The sequence below is a fragment of the Tachypleus tridentatus genome, chromosome 10 (assembly GCF_004210375.1).
Source record: "Tachypleus tridentatus isolate NWPU-2018 chromosome 10, ASM421037v1, whole genome shotgun sequence".
Taxonomy (NCBI): Eukaryota; Metazoa; Arthropoda; class Merostomata; order Xiphosura; family Limulidae; genus Tachypleus; species Tachypleus tridentatus.
The window spans coordinates 184,646,424-184,662,836 of NC_134834.1; the positions used below are offsets into that span (position 1 = coordinate 184,646,424).

Genomic DNA, 16,413 nt, shown 5'->3' on the forward strand with positions numbered 1-16,413 from the left:
TTGAGTTTTTTTTACTCAGTTTTCCTTTTGGATAATAACATTGTTACAAACAAATATTTTGGAACAGACAGAAAGAGCTATTTTAACCAATTTTTTTAAAACTTTAGTTTTGATATGATTTTCTTCCTTTAAGTCGTGGTATAACAAGTTATCTTATTCGATTTTAACTGAAATTAAAAAAATATTCTGCAAAACAAAACAAGTCATATGTAATGCTTTTGTTTTAATATAATTTTCTTCTCTCAAGTTGTGGTATAACAAGTTATCTTATTAAATTTTAACTGAAATTCAAAAAATATTCTACAGAACAAACAAGTCAAATGTAATGCTTTTTTCATTTACACAGACTTTTATTTGAGTGTATAACAATATAAATTAAACTTATAAGATACATCAACGTGGCCTGCAAAAACTAACAGGAAAAATTCTTGGATCAAACTGACTTTTGAGAATTTCCAGTATTGAAAACTTTGTTTACAAAATTTCATGACTGGTTAAATGTTAGATTCAAATTTGGTTCACAATATTAACAATAATCACTGAAATGAGTGAATGAATCTTCAAAATAAAAAGCTGAAACTCACCTGCCACAAATGAAGAGATATTTCAACAGATACAGTGGTTGTTCCCATCACAGACTGATGACCCACATGATCACAAACATTAGGAAGAACTTCAAGAAGTTCAATAGCTGAATCTGGCCAAGATTCCTGTTAATGGGAAAAACAACAGACAATACATAAAATTAATAATCCTGTTATTGATAGCAAATACTTAAATTATGTTTTAGAAAATAAAAAGTTATATGTACTTACACATCTCATTATTTATTATTAGACACAAATCTAGAATTAAACTTGTGTTTCTACAACAAGCAGTCATCATCTATTCGAACAAATTTCATACAATGTTTTTATCTCGAGTAACTGAACACAAAAAAATAATTGATGTTTCCTGCTGAACAAGGTTTAAGATTTAGTATCAAGGAACTATAATGTACCACAGTGGATATTAATTCATTTAAATAAAATAAAATGTACATTTTAACTGCAACAAAGTAACATAAAATACTCAAAGTACAAATATCAGAGAACTTTTGAAATGTTATCAATTTATAACGTGTTTAATGAAACAAGGCGTTTAGAGAGCAAAGAAAGGTGTTTAAATTGAATTTATTCTGTATCTAGCACCACAGGTGTATAAACGTAAAGACAGGCTACAAGAAAAACTATGCACTATTTCTATTTATCACTAATTAAAATCAACAGAAGTACCTGTATTTTGGAGTTTACAAATTCTTTTGTTCCTGGAAGAACTTAAAAATATAGTTTTTATATACACACACACACACATCAGTAATGCAGAAAACAAATACTTTTTTAAGAACTTCCATGTTGAGTGCCGTCTGGGTCAGCCAAGAAGCCACAATATCCTGTAAAACATAAGAGTTTTATGTTTATGTCTGAATATTTTCACAGTTACAAATAAACACAATAAAAATAAATAACTAAAGACCAATGAAATAATTCCTCTCCTGTTACGTATGTGTCATCTCCTGTTTTTAACATTTCTTATTCTCTGAAAAATGTTGGATATTTTTTCTGCACACAAAAATATGGTTTAAAGTATTTTCTACAACTGATAAACTTGTATCATCTTGTAAATACACTACTTCTTCAAAATATCAGAAAAACGAACTAGAAATATTAATAACCTTTTCTCAAACTCTTTAAAACCACAGAAAACGATCGGTTATCTTACCACTGCTGATGGAATCTGTCGCAGTATAACAGGAATAAAATTTTTCTCTAACCACATAACAAGTTCCTTAGTGCACAAACCATCTGGCATCAAGTGTAAAATGTCCTTTATAACATCTTCTGTTAACCTTACAGCTAACTCTCCCTAGGTAAAGCGAGAAATATGTAAAAAAAATACAGATGAGACAAGTTTTTTTTTGTCTGCTTTTTTATCATATAATAAATAAAATGTACAGATCTATCCAAAGATTGTAACAACCCTACTCAACAACTGTCAGCACATTCAGCACTAATAAACAGCAACCGGTTGAAATGTTTGCATGCACAAAATAATTTTTAGATCCTAAATATTCAGAAAACAATGATCATTTAGACACAATATCTACAGAGGATTTGTTGCTGATAAGAAAACCCTTTTAATAGGAATGAATATTGGAGAGTTTAGTTTGTTTAGTGGGGAGTATAATATTTAAATAAAAACATCTTCTGACTAGTACGTCACATGCATGTGAAGGTCTTTTGACCAAAGTCATGAATACTCTTAAAACTCCAGGTTCTCTATCAGAGAATAGGTAGCAGCACTCTTGTCATATTTCATTACAAAAATAAAACTAGTAGATGAAATTGTATAAAGTTTAAGAACATTCCTAAAAGTATGTAGCATCAATAAAATTATTTAATTTTTTCAACAATTTCTGATAAAAAATTATTTGATGTAGTTGTTTGCACTTGAACTCTGATATAATTCATTTGCAAGGTGGTTTTTAGGTAAAATACAAAAATGTTATTTATTATTTTAGTTTCAGATTTCATTCGTATAATTTCTACAGCCTCCTAAGTGAAAACAAACAGTTTAAAAGGTAAATGTTTATATCTTATTTTACATTTTCTCTAATGTATAACTAACTTTACCTATTATTATCAATGTACTGTGCAATTAAAGATTTAAAATTAAGAAATGGAAATATGTACATACCTTATAACTCTTCAACAATTTGTTTTTTTTATGACTAATTTTGCTAATTTATCTTTTCACTCATAATTTATTTTTAAAATTTCCTTTCCAATTCTTTATCTTCTATTATTTATACTGATAAATCAACTGGTGCCAGCAGGGCTTTGTTATCATTATACAGTGTATCCTGTGCATACGTAAACGACGCCCTATTGTTTATATCCTTTCACAGTTCAGGTAACAACAAATTAAACTTAATAAAATCATTAAACCATTGAAATATAATTTCTAAAATACAAAATAAATACAAAATTAAGTACAGTATTAAAATAAGACTTAAATACACCTTAAACATAGTTCTAGCTATAACATATTTAAGTAAGAAACTATTGTAAGTGCTGTAGTCGATCAAGGAGACAACGATACTAATGACAGTGACATCTACTTCAATACAAAAACTGTGTGCCAATTTCAAATTAATAATTGGTGAAGTATAGTGTAAAGTCAGCTCTTTCTAATGACTATAAACACGTGTATCAACTAACTATGTGCATGATATAGATTTCAAGGCAAAGTATATAAGGTGGGCATGACACAAATCTAGAGTTGGAAAATTTATCTCTTTCCCAGTTAATCGAGCTGCAGACTTTTTACCTTATGTCACGATAGTTGAAACACATGTAAATCAATGTCTAGATCAGGGGTTCCCAACCTTTTGGCACTTGCGACATGAAAATGTAATTGATGAAATAAAATTAATGTTATCCCAAGCTACTTCTAACAAGGCTACACGACTCTCCTGCCAAGGCTTTGTGACCCCCTGTGGGGTCGTGACCAACCGATTGGGAACCCCTGGTCTAGATACTCATGTAAATTGCCAGCTTATGAGGGTAACAGTGAACCCCATTTAAGGATATTTTACACAGAATGTGTTTCACATGACACAAAAACTGCAGTTTTAAGTTGTTTTTTAAACGTTTCTTTTGAAAAAAAGGAACTAGAACTTAAATAACATAAAACTTCAAATTATAGAATATATTATAACACTCATTTCATTTATATATACTGATAGTAAAGTGGTTTAATTACATTTTGAAGGTAATTCTGTTCCACCACACATAAAATAATTTAAAAAATGGCACTAGTAGTTACAGAGTTAAGCAGGTGGTATACCTAACACAACTGATCTGGAAGAGCACTGAAACTGCTTTTCCTCTGACAGAATATCTAATTCGACTGACCTGATGCTGGTTCCACAGAAGAAAAGCCTTTGTTGTACTGTTTTTTCTCAGGAAGTTGAGAAACATATCTAGTAAATCAGCTTTTGAAAACTCCCACCATTTTATCCTGGAATATTTTTAAAAAGCTACATTAAGTATTACATTTATCAAACTCTGATAGAAATAAACCACTTAAAGAACTTTGCTCAGTAACAGAATGAGAAGGAAACACAAAATATTTTCTGTTATCAAAAAAAAAAGTTTCAATTTAAAGTTCTTGTTTTTGAAATACATAAACTAGTATGAACATCAAATGAATAATCCTTTTGTTGAATGAAGTTATTTACATTTTAGTAATTTTAACAGTCTTAAATAGCTGTATTTCAAACAGTTCTCATAATACAAATTATTATGATTCTCAATCTACCTGTGGTTTGTAATCACGTGTTACCTGAAAATATTTATTTTCCTATGTTTACGACCAATGATCTATATGTTGAGTCAGATTAATAACTTTATAATGTAAGAGCTTTCAGAAAACAAGCTTCCTTTAACAAGTCACAAAAGAATTTTCTGTTGTTAAGCACTGAGTTGCACAATAAATCTGTGTACTGCGCCCAAATTGTAGGATCAAATCCTGAATTTTACTACAAGAGTGCCAACCTAAATAAGTCAGAAGCTGAGCACAAAAATAGGAATACTTTAATTCAGGAAATATTTTTCCTTTGATTCTGAAATTCACAAAGTTTATAAAATGCACAGATTTTCACTGACATTGGAGAATTCAATACACCGTTACCTGGTAGGATATTCAGGCTTTAGTTTTTGAAACATTTGTGCTTCACAAGAATGTCATCATTCAGAGATCTCACTGTCAATTTATGTCATTTAGCTATTAAACCTATCTAAAATCTTTCCTTTTCTAGTGGTTGGAGCTCTCTCACTAAAATGCTGTATACACTACAACAAATTGAAATAATTTTTATGTATACAATAAGCATTAATAAGAATTAACACACAATTATCAGATGGCAACCATAATATTCATCACTATAACTTCTGAGATCTTAGCAGCTTTCTTTCGTTTGCAGTTATTGAAAACTATCGCTAAAGACATTTCATATGACATCTCACAGATTGCCCATTAAAGTTTAGTGTTTGATATTTTTGGAAAACTAGCGATAATAAAATTTGCCCTTTTCTGGTTGACAAAATAAAAAAGTTAGACTCACCCAAAATCAATTTCACTTTCTTCAATTATTTCCAACAGTGTCACTAGTCGATGTAATCGATTATTAACCTGACCCAAAATAAATTAATGAACTTAAAACAGTTTATATTCATCACATTTTTGGTAGTTAACTTAAAAATATGAGTTTATAATGAACATGTAGAAAATAGCAATGAAATACAAATTTTTTTAGGTGAAAGGTTATAGTCTGCTAGAAGATATTTTAAATAAAACAAAATGTGATAATTTGAAAATACTGAAGATTAAATATAAGAACTTTAAATATTATTTTGATAATGCTGCTTTTGTCTTACACCAACAATAAACATTTATTGATTGATTTAGTGTTTTATGGCACAAAGCAGCTAGGCTATCTGCACCAAACGTCCAGTAAAAAGGTAAAAATAAATTAAATGTAGTTAAATATATAAAAGGAAATGAAGGTAGAACAAAACATCTTGAAAAACAGAAAAAGCTTAAAATCAATGTTGACACCTAGTCTACAATGTTAAGAGAGAAAGCAGAGTAAGAGAAGTTGTAAAGGACTTTCCTCTTGCAAAATGGTAATGATCATAACCTGCCAGGAAGACTAACAGGTAAGTACAAGAACCACCGTCAGTAACCTGAAGTTGGCCTTTCCAGTCCTGGTTCTGGGTTATGTGTCATTATGGCCAGTACCAAAAGTTAAAGTAATAAAAGTGTGAAAAGACATGCACCAAATTTGTAATAACAACTTGCCAGGACGACTAACGAGTAGTTCAAACAGCAGAGTTTGTAACCTCAAGCTGACCTTTCCAGTCCTGGTGTCAAGTTATTTAATGTTCTGGCCATTTTCCAATTTCAAATTGAGCTAGAGAGATTTAGATTCTGAAAAGGGAACCACAATTAAAAAGGTGTAATGAATAAATATCCAACACTTAAATGAGATTAAAAAGATTAATGGACATTAAAAAACTGAAAACTTTATCAAGATGGACAGTGTCACCATCACCAATAACATTGTCCAATGTTATGGAAAAACCCTGGGAGAGAACATGTTTAAAATAGTACCGTCGTTGAGAGTCGTAACAATGGCAAGAGAGTAAAATGTGGCTTACAGTGATCTGAGTGTTACACAAACTACACATTGGTGCAACAGTTCCAGATAAAAAAACGATTGGTCACAGTTACAAAACTGTTAGAACAACTTCCTCCTTCTGAACCTTACAGAGCTAGATGGCCAAAGTCCAATTTTGGGTTTGATTTGAAAAAGTTTGTTGTCGCGTTGCTCACTCCAAGTGGACTGCTAGCTGGCACGGAGCCGAGCCTTGAAGATAACACCATAGTCCATGTACGGAATAGGCACAGAGGTGATAGTGGCAGAGCAGATAGATTTAGCTGCCATGTCTGCAAGCTTGTTCCCGCAAATACCAACGTGGCCTGGTATCAAGAAAAACTGGACAGAAGTAGATGTTAATGAGAAATGGGCCAGTCGGTTTTGAATATCAGTGAGAACAGGGTGAGAGCCAACGTGAAGTGATTCCAAGGTCAGCAGAGAACTAAGGGAGTCAGTATAAATAGTGCAGTTGGAGTACTGCTTAGCTTCAATATGATCCAGCACAAAAGATATGGCATACAGTTCAGCAATGAACACAGAAGCTGTAGAGGGGATTCTGCACGCAACCACCGAACCACAACAAACCATGGCAGAGCCCACAGAATTACCTGATTTGGAACCATCCATATAAATTGGAATGGAATGATTGTTCGAAAGATGTTCATTAAATAAAAGACGGTACTTCCAATCGGGAGTATCTGCCTTTTTCAGATGATTTAAAGAAAGGTCACATTTGGGGGCTCTAATAAGCCATGGTGGGATGAGCTGACCAGTGGATTCTGCAATGTTATCCAAGGACAGACCCAATTGCACCTGGATGCAAAGGACAAAAGGAGCAATGGCAGATTGTCTGTTCTGAAAAAGTATGGCCCACTGAGGAAGGAAAACACATCCCCAGGTGGGATGCTTTGATAAGGAATGAAATTTCGAAGAATAAAGTAAAGAAGTTGCAAACGGCAAAGGTGCAGAGAAGGTTCATGAGTTTCTGCATATAAGCTTTGTACTGCAGAAGTGCGGAAAGCTCCAGTGCAGTGTTGAAGTCCTTGATGATGAATGGGGTCCAGCATCTTTAAGGCCGAGGGTCTGGCAGAGCCATAGACCATTGATCCATAGTCAAGTTTTGATCGAAAAAGAGCACGATATATCTTTAACATAGAACATCGATCTGTTCCCCAACTGGTGGTAGAGAGAACACGGAGGATATCCAGTGCTCTTGTGCATTTGACCCATAGCTGCTTTAAGTGTGGTATAAAGGTCAGCTTACGGTCAAAGATAAGCCCCAAGAACTTGGTCTCAGGGACCACTGGCAACAAAACTTCACCAATACGGAGTTCAGAATCAGGGTGAATACCCCGTTGGCAGCAAATGTGCATGCAAACGGGTTTAGAGAGAGAAAAATTAAAGCCTTTCGCTGTAGTCCACTTCAGTACACGATTGAGGGCAGTTTGTAGTTGCCACTCAATATATCTTATGTTCGACGACTGACACGAGATGTGAAAGTCATCGACATATAGCCCATTTGCAACAGTGAGAGGGAGTTGTTCAGTGATGGCATTTATTTTTATACTGAAAAGTGTGACACTCAAAACACAGCCCTGAGTAACCCCAAGTTCCTGTACAAAAGAACAGGAAAGTGTTGAACCCACAAAAACTTGGAATCTCCTGTCCATTAAAACATTTTTAACAAACATGGGTAAATGGTCACGTAACCCATAAACATGGAGGTCTTGCAAAATGCCATACCTTCATGTTGTGTTATAAGCCTTCTCCATGTCAAAGAATATTGATACAAGATGTTGGCATTTGAGAAAGGCTTCTCTGATTGATGTTTCAAGTTGAATTAGGTGGTCTGTGGTGGAGTGCTGTTGTCGGAACCCACACTGGGTGGGCAAGAGGAGGTTGTTTGATTCGAGGAACTAAACAAAACGAGCATTAACCATCCTCTCTAAGGTCTTACAGAGACAGCTTGTCAAAGCAATTGGATGGTAGTTTGAAGGAATCTTGGGATCTTTCCCAGGCTTAGAGAAAGGTAAGATAATAGCCTGGCACCAGGCATCAGGAAAAATATTCTCCTGCCAGATCTGGTTAGAAACAATTAGAAGAATATCAATAAAAGCAGGAGAGAGATAGTGCAGCATGTCATAGTGTACATTATCAGGTCCAACAGATGTATTGCCAAACCAATGAAGGGCCATTTTCAGTTCCACCAGTGTAAAGAAACAACTATAGTCAAAGAGACAGTCAGTTCAAAAGGAAAGAGGTGAGCACTCTGCCCGAGTCTTGATGGCCAAGAAGGTGGAGGAACAAGCAGAAGTGCTTTAACCTAGAGTATCAGCGATGCTCCAGACATCAGCTACCTCTTGGCCATCAGAGAGTAAGATTGAGAGGGGGACAGAATTGTAGTGCCCACTGACCTTTCGAATCCTGTCCCATATGACCTTGGAACTGGTGGTAGAAGATATGCTAGTTGTGAACTTAATCCAAGATTCCTTCTGGCTTTGACGTCTTACCCACCTAGCACGTGCACAGACTCGTTGGAAAGCAATGTGATTTGAAAGTGTGGGATATCAACGGAAAGTATCCCAGGCCTGTTTTTGAGCCTTCCGTGCCAAGTGGCAAGCAGGATTCCACCATGGATGAAGATATTGTGGAAAATGTGTTGAGGTTTTGGAATTTGCTGAGCAGCTGCTTGTATAATACAGTCAGTTACCGCTGCCACACAGTCATCTATTGATGGTTGATTCACCATGGCAGGATCAAGTTCTGTGAAAGCTGTGAAAGTGGACCAGTCTGCCTGATCCAGTTTCCACCGGGGCATGTGGGTAGGGTGGCATCAACCACAGCCAGTCTCTCTCAAAAGTATAGGAAAATGATCACTGCCTAGTGGATTATTGTCAACCCTCCATGAAAAATAGGAGAATAAGAAAGGGGAGCAAACCGAGAGATCAATAGCGGTAAAGGACTGACTAGGTGCATGAAAATAAGTGGAAGAACCAGAATTGAAAAGAAAAAATTGTGATCAAAGAGCATACGCTCTACAGAGCAACCCTTCCTTTCAATAACAGCACTTCCCCAGAGGGGATGATGTCCATTAAAGTCCCTCAGGATGAGAAAGGGAGACAGCAACTGTTTAATGAGAGCATCAAGGACTGATTGATCATATGTCTCTCCAGAGGACAGATAGAAAGAACAAACAGTGATGGTATGACCCAAGGAAACACAGATGACTACGACCTCCAAGGTGTGTTGAGTGACAAAGACAGGGTGGGCACATGCTGATCAACCAATAGGGCCACCCCTCCATGTACTCGTCCATCACACAGCTTGTCATTTCTGTACAAAGAAAACTGCCAAATGGTGACTGTATCAGCAGGTTTTAGAAATGTTTCTTGTTATAAAAGACATACAGGATGGTAGGAAGTAATCAGTGTTTTGATATTATCCAGGTTAGAATGTAAACCACAGGCATGCCAATGACATTTATGAAAAAAGAGGAAGGAAAAGGTATATAGCCTGGCCACAGTGCCTGACTAGGGGTCCGGGGCATGCCCCGGAAATTAAAAAAATGGAAAAAATTGGATGCTATTTGGTGCAATCTGGGACATAATTTCTTTATGTTTTTGACATTGCAATGTTGGAAAAGTACACAATATATATCATATAAAATAACAAAAGGAAATTAAAATACTAAATCAAACTAATAAAACTATAACTTTCATTTATAGTTTTAACAGATTGATTTATTCTTTAATTTGCATTCATTTTTAGAAGATATATCAAAATATCTAAAATTAACAAATAAAATAAAAAGTAAATAAATGAAATTTAAGATTGTTTATTTGCTATTTATTCAGTTTAATTTTTTTCTAAATCAAAATCTATTAATAATGAGTTAATAAAGCCAAAATAACTCAGTAAATATTTCAAATACAAATCATTTCATTATTATCCTTTTTGTCATCAATAACATCATCATCATCAACTACTGGTATGCTGCCAATTAAATGTTTTACAGTTATTGCCAATAACTACTTCTCTGCTGCATATATTCCATACAATTTTCAAATCACATAAAATTACTCTTTTGACTAATCATGACTACCTACAGTTCAAATTGTTCATCTATGCAATCTTGTCATTATACTACTGGTACCTTAATGTCGGTGAATTTTACATTCTTTCACAAATTGACAATACAAACTAAAACAGCATATGAAGGAAAGCTATGACATTGCTTAAAAATTCAACTACTGATATGGTTCAATATTAAACTACTGATATCAGTGATATGCCTCAGAAATTAAATTTTGTACAGTCACTGACATCAACAACTACTGCTCTGCTGCATGTATTCCATTAAAATTTCAAATTACTTAAAATTACTCTACATGACTACCTACAGTAAAACTTGTTCATCTATACAATCTAGTCAGTAAATTACTGGTACCTCAATATCAGTATATTTTTCATTCTTTCACAATACAAACTGAAACAGCAAATCAAGGAAAGCTTTGACATTGCTTCAAAATAAAATTAATGATATGCTTTAAAATTAACCACTGGCACTGTATGCTGCAGATAATAATAAAATGTTTTTCAGTCACTGATATCAACTTCTGCTCTGCTGCATAAATAACAGTCAAATTTCAAATCACTTAATTTCCTTTAATCAATCTTGGCTACTTTCCTCTTTTTCGAGACAAGGGTTTCCAGTGCTCTCTTCCGAGCTTTTTTTCTCTCCTCTGAATGGGCAGCTCTCTGTGGCTTTCAAGACTTTTTCTTTAGCCAAGGTGGCTGGGCCAGATTTCACAGAACCATAGGCCTCAAGCCTTTCTGACCTTTTCTTCTGATTCTCCCTCAGCTTTGAGGTATACTTTGAAGCTGCTGATCTAATGTCCTTACACATTCTCTTGTCTACAGGATCAAAATGAACATCTTTCCTTTTAAACATTTCAATCGCTGTTATTTCTTTGGAGCGTAGAGAATATTTTATCGTCTGGTATGCACATGATACCAGACCACGAGACCTGCAACGAGACGAAATGAGACTGCCTCAAAGATGGCGGTCAGATTTTTTTTTTCTGCAATAAACATTGAAAAAATACGATTTCTCCTCAAAAACCACCTACCTGGCCCCCAAATCGCTCATATTTTCTCCTCGAATTTACACGAATCTCGTGGGTGATCGTTGGCCGTTTGAAAACTGCGGAAATCCGCGTTTCAGCGGAAAAATGGCACGCATGAAACCACCACAGTTCCATTGTATCAAGGTTGCCATTTTTAATGATGGGTAGGTGAAGTAGCTGGAGAACCCTTCTGATTACGACCATGTCTTTTTTCCTTACTGTCCTTATTTGGAGGAGGACTATTGACCTCCATGGATCCTGCCCTGGGTCGATTGGGCAGGTCTTTGTTGTTGGAAGGGGATTCCAGTGACTGAGGATGCGAACAAATGATTGTTTTGCATCTTGGGATGGGAGAAAAAGATGTATCAGAAGAAATGCCTGTATTTGAAACCGAATGATGTGGATCTTGAGGTTTGTTGGAATGTATGGGAGGAACAGAGATGGGTGTAGAAGTTGATTCATCAACCTTTTTAACCATGGAGGCACAGAGAGATCTGTCTGCACTCCCATTGTAGTTGTGGAATGAAGTACAGCAGCATATGTCTGAGATGAAGTGGTGGACAGCAATTTTCGTCCCTCAGGATAAGTAATGAGTCATTTTCAAACGCTGCACCTCTTTTCCTCCAACCATTTTGGGCAAGAACGAAAGTCGGAAGGGTGAGAACCATTGCAATTGACACAATGTAGGTCCATTTCACACTCATAGGCATCGTGGTCCTTGCCACCACAACGAGCACCTGTCAGGGAACCACGATATGACGTCTTTGAGTGACCAAAACTCTGACACTGGAAACATCAGAGAGGGTTTGGAATGTATGGCCGTACTCTGCAATTAAGATAACCTGCCTTGATGGTGGCAGGTGCACGTGGTGATGTAACTGTCAAAACAAGGATATTTGTCGGCAGTGTAACTCCATCATTGAGAGTGGAGATGCGCCTCACTGCAGAAACTCCTTGAGTGGAGAGACCAGCGAGAATCTCTGACTCTGTAACGTTCTTCAAATCCCTCTCAACAACAACTTCTCGTAATGAATTCAAGGTAGTATGAGGTGTAACCTCAATAGGTACATCCCCAATTGCCTTTGAATTCAAGAGGAGTTCACTGTGTTGGGATGTGGATGTTTCAACCAATATGTCTCCAGATTGAAGCTTCTTTACTGACTTTGGAGAGCCAGCAAGACCCTCTATTCCCTTCTGAATAAATAAGGGGACATTTGCCCTAAAGATTTTTCTGAAAGAGAATGTAATATAAGAAAATGAGGTACGTGTGTTACAGATGTTGAAGATTGCTGCTCAGAGTCTTCAAGACATGGTCATTTACCTATTGACTGTTTTTTCACTATTTTATTTAAATATGTTGTAGGAGGATCCATAGGAAAAAAGGAAAATTTCGGTACCCACTGACCCCACCCACCATGAAGCCCTACAAGGGGACGCACTACAATGTCATGCAAGGACATAACAGCAACGCCAGGATTTCGTAAGCACTATATCAGCAGCATCAGACACAATGTCCACAACACCCGTTGAGAACTTCCAACACTGGTACTTGGTTGACTCTAGCCCAAGTGGACCAGCCAAATGATTCAAGGGGGGCCACCCAAAGGCCACCTGTCTACAGGAATTCAAAGCCAAAGTGGTGTGTTAGGGTTGGACCCCTCAACCACCAGGATCTTCTCCTCCTTTCACAGGTCGCCACGCACGGCAAACACTTGGGTGGATGTTTAAATCCCAGAGGAGGTAAACTGAAAGAACAGAACCTTCACTGGGAGGTCTCCTCACCACATACAGGAATCCACTCCAAGGGGTATAAATATTTAAACTTTATATTATCCTCCAGTGGTCTGTCTGCAGACTTCTACTGCTAGAAACTGGGTTTTGTGTAGTTTTGTGCTTAACAAGCAAACAAATCTTCGTTAAACTTTATATTATAATATCAATGTGTTGTCAATCTTGTAACAGGCTTAAGAGATTATGCAGTGTTTCTTGCATTTCTACAATAATACTCTACTGTGAGCTCTTATCAAAAGTTGGAATCAGCTCAAAGCAATTAATTAATGACCAGACCAGAACTGAACCTAAATATGTATAACACTCATATCACATTAAGTAGAATCACAAGGTTTGCACAACTGTGTTAATACCCAAAGAACTACTTTAGTCTGTTTTAAATTTTGCACAAAGTTACTTGAGGGCTATCTGTACTAGCCGTTCATAATTTAGCAGTGACATATTAAAGTGAAGACACACAGTCAACATCACCTACCACAAGCTCTTGGTTTACTCTATTACCAAAGAATAGTGGGACTGACAGCCACATTATAACACTTTCTCTGCTGAAAGGGCAAGCATGTTAAGTGATGGGGATTTGAACCCATAACCCAGAGATTGCTAGTCAAACACCCTAACCACCCGGCTATAAATACTTTATTTGCCAATTAAAATTTATTTGAAAGTACTTTTCTACAATTTTGTAAGAGATGTAACTATACTGAATATTATTAACAATGTAATTTAATAATAATTATTATTGGTAACTATACTGAATATCATTAACAATGCAATTATTATTGAATTAAAATCATAAATCTCACAAGAATGATAACTGGTTCATAAAACAGCAATACATCACTAATTCCAAAAACAAGTTTTCTCGATTGATTGTTTAAAACAGCACAGGCATTCTACATCAAGGGTTGCTAAAATATTTCACAAGATTTATACACATATATTTGTATTATTTTGTTTATTTTTATTGAGACTGGTTGTACGTAGTACAAGTTTTGCTTATTTTGCTCTCAATATTTCACAGGTTTACCAGGTATCATCAGTTGAAATACAAAAACTAGGGCTAACAGAATTTAACCTTAAGAAAAGAAATTACTTGACCATCTATGACACTACTAATGGACAAGCACATGATTAAGAAACCATATGCTTGTTGATTAGTATTGCTGTACATTTTCATTTCATTCCTTTTTAAACATCAGTTTGTTGGCTTTAATTGTTGTATCTATTCTAATGATGCCAGGCAAATTCAGTGATATGCTGTGAATGAAGTAAACAGTAATTGTAGTACATACAACCCATAAAGGAACATCTGTGAATGTTACAATTCCTTTTAAGTTTTAATTCATGTATTTAACAAATGTTCAGATACTACCAGATTCTATCGAGACTTTTAATGTCAATATTTTTATGAATGGTATTATGCTGATTTGGTAACACATTCCCCCTCACCTGCAGAATATACTTAAAACAATGAAATCATTTTTGGAGTTATTGTAAAAGATGATTGTGCTTTGTTTTTCACAAAAGAATAGCTCTAACACACAGTAGACCTACCTGAAAGACTGTACGAGCTAATGGGCTAAACAAACAACTTCAGATGCCTACAGTTCAGGTATGCCCATGACTAATTTTGAGCTACTGTTACAAGGGCTTTGTCCAGCTCTTTCAGCAGAATAGTGGGACTAACTGTCACTTCTATAACATTTTCATTTTTGGAAATGTATGATCAGTGACATCATGATTTAAACCTTGGTGTACCAATCACCATATCACACTCAGCCCACCTGGTGGAATAGTCTCAAGTGTTACCCTTGCTAATCTTTCTCACTGTTCATGTCTGCTGTTCCATGTCCTAAGACAGTGTTGAGCATTTTGTCACTTTTAATAGTCTCGTTAACAGTAGTGAACTAACAAACATTCTTATGGAAAAAAAACTGAAATTATTCAAAATAACAATATATAACACTCAAAGTAGGAAGATTAGATGAATCAGAAACAATAACAAACACTTACCAAACTTATTAAAATACACTGGTCTTCACACTTCTTACAATCTTCAAGCTAGAAAATATATTACATTCAATTTCACTACTTTTATAATGATGTTTGTGAACTGATAAGCTTACAAGACAAAACAGTAAAACTATGTTAGGATAATTAAACACTCTGCTAATGGAAAGGGACCATCTGTTAAAGTTTACTTAATACACATTAACATATTCTACTGTTTTAACACCAAGAGACATTCTGTTAAAGTTTACTTAACACACATTAACATATTCTACTGTTTAAAACCAAGAGACCTTCTGTAAAAGTTTAATTAACACACATTAACATATTCTACTGTTTTAACACCAAGAGACCTTCTGTTAAAGTTTACTTAAAACACATTAACATATTCTACTGTTTAACACCAAGAGACCTTCTGTTAAAGTTTACTTAACACAATTAACATATTCTACTGTTTTAACACCAAGAGACCTTCTGTTAAAGTTTACTTAACACACATTAACGTATTCTACTGTTTTAACACCAAGAGACCTTCTGTAAAAGTTTCCTTAACACAAGTTAAAACACTATATATATATACTACAAGTTTACAAACCTTTAAAGATTTGTCCAGCACCAATTCCTTCAGTTTCTTTGACAGACAAATTACTTATTGTCTCCTTTTTCTGTTTCATAAACTCTATTTATTCAATTTAGTATTAATTTAATAAGTTAAAATTAAAGAAGAAAAATGTGAGTTATTTATACAGTATTTCACATTAACACACGTACTTTGTGAGTATATGGTGCATTCCATTTTTTCCATCTATAGTGTGAAGGACATTCACAATGAGAAGGTTCTCTATCAACCAAGAGTAATTTCTAATAACTCAGACTATTACAGACACATTACAAATGTTTCAAAACTTTGTACTATCTTGTAATTATGATAAAAATCTAAGTTACATTTGGTTAAGCTGCTCAAAATGACAAACAGCAACAGAAAAACAAGACATAAACCCATAAAAGAAAAAAACCTGTTTAAGTTTTAAAAATTATTACTAACTAAGACGTACTCTTTTCTGAGCAAAGTTTAGTAAAGAATAAACTCCGAGATAACTTGAAGGTGCTGCCTGTAAGCAACATTCTGCAACAAAATGATCATCCTGGAAAAGAAAAACTCATTCAGTGGCAAATTTCAAAATCATAATTTTTGATATTAAAATCAAATTGGAAGTATTATAG

The 16,413-nt window shown here is 34.9% G+C and overlaps 1 protein-coding gene across 3 annotated transcripts in view; it reads right to left on the reverse strand.

The window, feature by feature from the left end:
- rod (kinetochore component rough deal) overlaps positions 1-16,413 on the reverse strand; it is a 68,601-nt gene that overhangs the window by 32,119 nt on the left and 20,069 nt on the right. For all 3 annotated transcript variants that reach the window (XR_013016789.1, XM_076465672.1, XM_076465674.1), the window contains exons 17-23: positions 16,245-16,334; positions 15,193-15,240; positions 5,168-5,235; positions 3,957-4,062; positions 1,762-1,905; positions 1,376-1,432; positions 585-710 (exon numbers count right to left, since the gene is read on the reverse strand). Coding sequence is in view for 2 of the 3 variants with exons in the window: in XM_076465672.1 (XP_076321787.1) it covers positions 585-710; positions 1,376-1,432; positions 1,762-1,905; positions 3,957-4,062; positions 5,168-5,235; positions 15,193-15,240; positions 16,245-16,334 (639 nt within the window). In the remaining variant the exon portion in view is untranslated. The remainder of the gene's footprint in view (positions 1-584; positions 711-1,375; positions 1,433-1,761; positions 1,906-3,956; positions 4,063-5,167; positions 5,236-15,192; positions 15,241-16,244; positions 16,335-16,413) is intronic.